At 39.9% G+C, this 6,847-nt stretch overlaps 1 protein-coding gene across 1 annotated transcript in view; it reads right to left on the bottom strand.

The window, feature by feature from the left end:
* LOC101863752 (protein dispatched homolog 3) overlaps nucleotides 1-6,847 on the bottom strand; it is a gene marked incomplete in the record, with an annotated part of 32,512 nt that overhangs the window by 3,434 nt on the left and 22,231 nt on the right. Inside the window, 4 exon segments of the mRNA XM_013084545.2 lie at nucleotides 701-844; nucleotides 2,983-3,137; nucleotides 4,168-4,318; nucleotides 5,599-5,801. Of these exon segments, the coding sequence (XP_012939999.1) occupies nucleotides 701-844; nucleotides 2,983-3,137; nucleotides 4,168-4,318; nucleotides 5,599-5,801 (653 nt within the window).

Here is a 6,847-nt window from a genome sequence, read left to right as displayed (position 1 = left end):
TCAGTTTTTAGAACCTTACAGAACTTGCAACACAAATAAATCAAATAAAGCGTTGAAGATTAGAGCTGTACAATAGAATAACATACAAAGAAAAGAAGGAGGAAAAATAAAGACGATATATGTTTGACAGGTGAAATAGAGCTAACCACACCAGAGCACCCGCCAACAACCCACGTGAAAAGTTTGATGTGAGTGTGTTAGCTTCTGTTTATTGGATCACCAACTATCCTTAGGATCGGATGATACAGAGAGAAAGATGGCATTTCTCTACTTGCATTTTTTGTACATTATAATGACCCTGTGTACGACATCCACCTGTCTAAGACAACCACTTTTTCCTCAAAATAAGGGTGGCTGTCTTGGACAATTTCAACTGTTTAATAACCCTATCTGTACGTCGTGTTTTACTATCGTATCCATACGCCGTGGGGAACTCTGTGCCACCACTTTCCAAAGAGGAAATTTACTCATTAATCTGATCCGTACGCTTTGCATTGCAATAGCAGTCTGTCAAAATGATTTTTTGAGAAATACTGAAAGTTTCAAAGAGACCTTCCCACTAGAAGTATTCTAAAATGTGAAGAATACAACCCTGGGGTACAAATAATAATAATAATAGTAATAATAAAAATAATAACGGATAGGGTGAAGGAACACTGACGACGACACGGACATTCATCACGTGAGATTGCGCGCATACCTTTGTCCAGAACTGAGACGTCTGGAACATGCTGTGTAGAGGGGAGTCCGGGGCCAGGACGCTGGTCTTGATGTGTCGCATCAGCTCCTCCCACTTCATGTACTCCTTGTATGCTTGGAAATACGCCTGGCCCTCCGATGTGGTCTGTGAACCAACAGAAACAGGTTTAGATTTAGTTTTAGTAAGAGTTGGGAGACAAAAACTACTCTATAGAATAAAAAGAAGCACTAAAACAAAAATGTTTTATAAACATAAATGTTTTATATATAGAGCAAGATCTCAAGATTTCCAACTGAGTAACAAAAAATTGTATAAAATATAAAGAGTAAAATCACAAGATGATATCTAAGTGAGTAAAAAACAAAAAAAATTTCAAATATATAAAGAGTAAAATCACAAGAAGATTTCCAACCCACTCACAGAGGCAAACCCAAGAAAGAGGATAATAGATATATATATATACTTTACTTTACTTTACTTTTCCGATCCAGCGGCCATTTGGGTTCTAGCCCTTCGGTCTGTCGATATGGCAACGAATTTGCAGGTTTTAAATATATATATATATATATATATACAGTGTACGATTTCTATCCTTCATCGTGAGACAAAAACACAGGCTCTCTCAGGCTTGCCAACTTCCTTTGTTTGTTTGTTTAGTATAGGGTTTTACGGCGCTCGCAACTGCATAAGGTCATATGAGCGCGCGGGACACACCTAATACTTTTTCGTTGGTAGGAAATTTTGAATTTTGCCCGGGTGGCGGCCGAAGCCTACTCTTATCGATTTTAGACCACCAAGGGATCTTTAACGTGCGCAACTTGCACACGGGCCCTCCGAGATTTTTCGCCCTTGTCCGAGAAGCCAACTTCCTCAAAACCCAGCCAGGGACACCATACATGATAACATCAGATTACTTTCTTTGCCATATTCGCCGAGGAGCCTGTGGCTTTTCTTCCCACCCACCCAGGTCTGTGATCTACCAGTAGTCCGGTGCATCTGACATTGAGATTTCCGAGCTGCAAGCTTTGTCTCTCACAGAAGTGGGGCAACGCACTAGGCAGGGACTGACTTCCATTTTACATTTTACATCAGATTACAAAATAATGAACAAAATTACACAAAATTACATCCAGAGAGGCTGGTTTTGGTACATGATAAGCTAAAAGTCACAGTGAAATCCTCGATAGTCGCTGGAAATTCCGGGAGACAGTTGGCAAGCCTACTCTTTTTTTTTTTTTATTCGGCAAAGTTTCAAACAGTTAAACCACACAATAAGTCACAGTGACATCCTTGACTGTTGAATCTAGGATAATCTCGGGAAATTAAGGAGTACTCTTTTTTTAAAAAGACAAAAAAATGTCGGCAAAGTTTCAAACTGTTAAACCACATCAAGTCACAGTGAAATCCTTGATTGTTCAATTCAGGATAGTCCAGGAAATTCGGGGAGACAGATGGAAAGCCTACTCTTTTTTTAAAAGAAAAAAAATGTCAGCAAAGTTTCAAATAGTTAAACCACACAATGAGCCACAGTGAAATCCTTGATTGTTGAATCCAGCATAGTCCCGGGAAATTCGGTGACAAGCCTACTCTTTTTTTTTTTAGAAAAAAAAAAAGAAGAAAAAAAAGGTCTGCAAAGTTTCAAACAGTTCAACCACACCAAAAGATCCTATGATACAAGATGGTTCTCTCAGCCAAAAAGTGTCCGCAGAATATGCGCACTGGTTCAGATGGTGCAGCAGACTTTGTTTTGAAGCTCTCTTTCGTTTTTCCAGAAGAAGAATAGGAATAGCACAGTTTGTTAACTTTCACTGTTATTGTTTTTCACACAAGTAGAGTAACTCTTATCGTAAAGTTTGCACTTTTTCGAAGAGGGCGCAACCAAATTTTGAGGACACTTTTTTAATGGGCTCAAAGAATGGAGTGAACTATCTTGTTATGTACGATCTTTGACCACACTAATAATAATAATAATAATAATAATAATAATATATAACATTTATATAGCCCATTTCCAAAAAAGTAGCTCAATGAGCTTTACATTGGAATACCCATTTTTCAAAAACCTTTCTTACTACTTCCTTTCTTCTCATGCAATAAATATTTACACACACAAACACACACACACACACACACACACACACACACACACACACACACACACAGACTATTTTCATTCAGACGCAGGCACAGAGCAACTATAATAAAAAGCAACGCTAAAAGCTTATGACGGATAGGCCTGTAGGAACAGAAAATGCTCAAGATGTCTTTTGAAGCTCTCGTACCGATTCAAAGGCAAAAGCGAGCCAGAGGATGTGGTTGTTCCTGTCCCTGCCTCCCTCGGCGTGGGCCGGCGCCTGGTGCTGGTAGATGGACAGACTGTTGGGCAGGTCTTGGCACTCCTTGATGGTCCCCAGGAGGTGCCGCAGTCGGTACATGCCTGAGGAGGGGGAGGGGGAGGGAGGGAGGGGATGGACGTTTGAGTCACCAGATGGTGGAATCAGGCTCTTGTCAGTTTTCGGCATATACGAAGTCATTTGTGTAATCTTAAAAGCTTCTTCATTTGTGTCACGACGCGGTGGAATAAGGCTCTCGTCAATTTTTAGGCATATGGAGTTATTGGTATCATTTTAAAAGCTCATTCATTTGTTTTGCTTTTAGTGATAAAAATACCCATGTATCTTGAATAGAAGTCGAGATATTTGGGATTGAAGGACGTAGGGGTAGCCTGGTTTCTGAGGTAAAATAAATGAGAAAATGGACGCCAAAATTTGGAAACTTCTATAGCTTGAGAGTCCTTGAAAATTGAAGTATTTTGTTCCCTTTATCAACGTTTTTCAGTAAATTTCAAATGTGAATGTTTTTTATATAAAAGGTGTTAAACCACCACAACAACAAATTTGACCAAAATCGCCAAACTGGAGGAAAAATGCCAGTTTCTTCTATTACATTATTTTGATGAGGCTTTGATGGCAAGGGTTTTTACTATATTATGAGCCTTGTGATGGCAAAGTGATAATGTACTGCTTTCAGACCTACGAGTCGGAACGTCTTAGCCAAGTTAGCAAAAACAGTCAAAAACACTCAAAGGGAATTCAGGCTTCAGAAACTGAACGCTACAGCTGATGTTTTAAGTTGCAACACAATAAGGTCATACAAGTGCCGAAGATTAGAGGTGTTACAAGAGAGTAACAAACAGACAAAAGAAGGAGGGGAGATAAAGACGATAGATGTTTGATAGGAAAGAAGGAGCAAACCACACCAGAGTACCCGCAAACCAGCCGATAGTATGTTTTCACCCATGTACACTCACAAGACGTTATGCAGTTGTGAGCCCCATAAAACTCTTATCAAACTGAAACTGCTTAAAATAATAACTTTTTTCTAGTGAAAATAACAAATTTAACTGGAAAACAAAAAAAAGAAAAACAAAACAACCACGGAAAAACGACATCATTGAAGGCTGATACCTGAGGGCAGACACTGAGCGCTCCCTTCCTTCACCAGATCGGTGCGGTTGGCGATGACGTGGCAGACAGTACACAGCTCACGAAGGTGCTTTCTGAACTGTGACTCGTTACTCATCTTCTTTGAGAAGTTGGGATCAAACACCACAGTGTCCTTTAAAGATCAAAGAAATAATAAGTAATTTAGATTAGAGCTATAAGTACATTATACAAACAGTCAAACCTGCTCTAAAAGCCACCTGTCCACACGACCAACAACCCCCCCCCCCCCCCCCAAATCCAACCTTTACCTTTAAAAATATATATATTACTAAGGCACGATATTCTAAGCGTCTATTTGTCTCATACAATGTTTCAGTTTCTATAGCGTTAGCCGTCATTGAAAATACCTAATGTCTCAGTTGCTAAAGTTCTATACATCGTCTCAGTTGCTAATGTTCTATACATCGTCTCAGTTGCTAATGTTCTATACATCGTCTCAGTTTCTACGACCCTTTACAGTGTCTCAGTTGCTAATGTTCCATACATCGTCTCAGTTTCTACGACCCTTTACAGTGTCTCAGTTGCTAATGTTCCATACATCGTCTCAGTTGCTAATGTTCTATACATCGTCTCAGTTGCTAATGTTCCATACATCGCCTCAGTTTCTACGACCCTTTACAGTGTCTCAGTTGCTAATGTTCCGTACATCGTCTCAGTTGCTAATGTTCCATACGCCGTCTCAGTTTCTACGCTCCCTTACATGGTCTCAGTTGCTAATGTTCCATATGTCGTCTCAGTTGCTAATGTTCCATATATCGTCTCAGTTGCTAAAGTTCCATACAATGTCTCTGTTGCTAATGTTCCATACGTCGTCTCAGTTTCTACGGTCCTTTACACTGTCTCAGTTGCTAATGTTCCATATATCGTTTCAGTTGCTACAGTTCCATACAATGTCTCTGTTGCTAATGTTCCATACGTCGTCTCAGTTTCTACGGTCCTTTACACTGTCTCAGTTGCTAATGTTCCTTATTACATCGTCTCAGTTGCTAATGTTCCATACATGGTCTCAGTTGCTAATGTTCCATATATCATCTCAGTTGCTAATGTTCCGTATATCGTCTCAGTTGCTAATGTTCCATACATGGTCTCAGTTGCTAACGTTCCATACATGGTCTCAGTTGCTAATGTTCCACACATCGTCTCAGTTTCTACGGTCTCTTACACTGTCTCAGTTGCTAATGTTCCATACATCATCTCAGTTGTTAATGTTCCATTCATGGTCTCAGTTGCTAATGTTCCATACATCGTCTCAGTTTCTACGGTTCCTTACATGGTCTCAGTTGCTAATGTTCCATACAACGTCTCCCATACGTTGTGTTAAGTTTCAAATGTCCAATACATTTTCTTAGTTTCTAACATCCCATACAGTGCCTTCGTTTCTACGGTGCTGACCTTGAGCTGATCCAGCACGTGTCCCTCGTCCTCCTCGCTGCGGTTGACGTGGCTGACGCCAAACACGACGTAGACGGTGGCCCCGAGCTCCATGAGAGGTCGGTCTTTGAGGTCGCCACACCTCTGCTCCTTGCACACGTTGTAGTTCTCGTCGGTGGATGTGCTCTTGGTCTTGCTCAAGTCATACAAGTGGTCTGCCGTTTCTGGGGAAGGCATGAGGTATACACACTGTACACACACACACAAGTGGGTTCACATGTCACTTAGGATAAACAAGTCTTATTTTTTTTTAGTAGTACGTGTTTTACGGTGCGAAGCTGCATGAGGTCATATGAGCGTGTGGCAAACAAGCTTAACACACACAAAAAAACTTTTAACATTTAGTAATGACCTTGATATCCTAACTGCTCTTTTTCTTTCTTTTTTTTTTGGGGGGGGGGGGGGGGGGGGGGGGGAGGAATATGGGGGTAGGATGTATTCCTAGAAAAAGGGAAATCTTACTCAAACCATGCAGAAGTAGAAAGCCTTATCCCACCACTAAATTAAAAATTGTTGGATTTGGATCAAAGGACGTTCAAGCAGAAACCAATACTTTCGCAGTTGCAAATTTCGGTTGCTACAAAAAGAGGCTGAAAGAAAAAGTTGCTGAAAAGCACAAACCTTTGAAGACAAACATTTTTTTAAGAGAAAAAAATTCTTCCATTCTGTCAGGTTAATTCATGACTAAATTTTAAAGTAATAAAAGGCTTGATTTTAATTTCTTCTGCTTTCTCAAACACAAAACACAAGAAAGGAAAAGAGAGCCAGGGACAAATCTCATGCTAAAGATTCCTTACAGCAGATTGCATCAAGCAAGGGGATCTAAAATCTTTTTAAAATTCCAAATTCTTACCCTACAATCATCACATAAAAAAAAAAAATCTTTAAAAAAAAAAGAGGAAACATCACGGGGAAAAAAACAGCAAACAAGCAAAAACAAAAATCTTCTCTTTTAAAAAGAGCTCAGCATGTGTTAAAATAAAACATATGTATCAACTGTTCAGAATAAAACTCTGCCGCATGCCATTTTGAAAAGTGGCGCGTGACAGAGTCAAGTCTTCCACATGCCATTTTGAAAAGTGGCGCATGACAGAGTTAAGTCTTCCACATGCCATTTTGAAAAGTGGCGCGTGACAGAGTCAAGTCTTACACATGCCATTTTGAAAAGTGGCGCATGACAGAGTCAAGTCTTACACATGCCATTTTGAAA

This window comes from Aplysia californica, unplaced genomic scaffold, assembly GCF_000002075.1.
Source record: "Aplysia californica isolate F4 #8 unplaced genomic scaffold, AplCal3.0 scaffold00301, whole genome shotgun sequence".
NCBI classification, from domain to species: domain Eukaryota; kingdom Metazoa; phylum Mollusca; class Gastropoda; order Aplysiida; family Aplysiidae; genus Aplysia; species Aplysia californica.
Note: the sequence above shows the minus strand (reverse complement) of the source record. Positions and strands in the feature narration are given on the sequence as shown.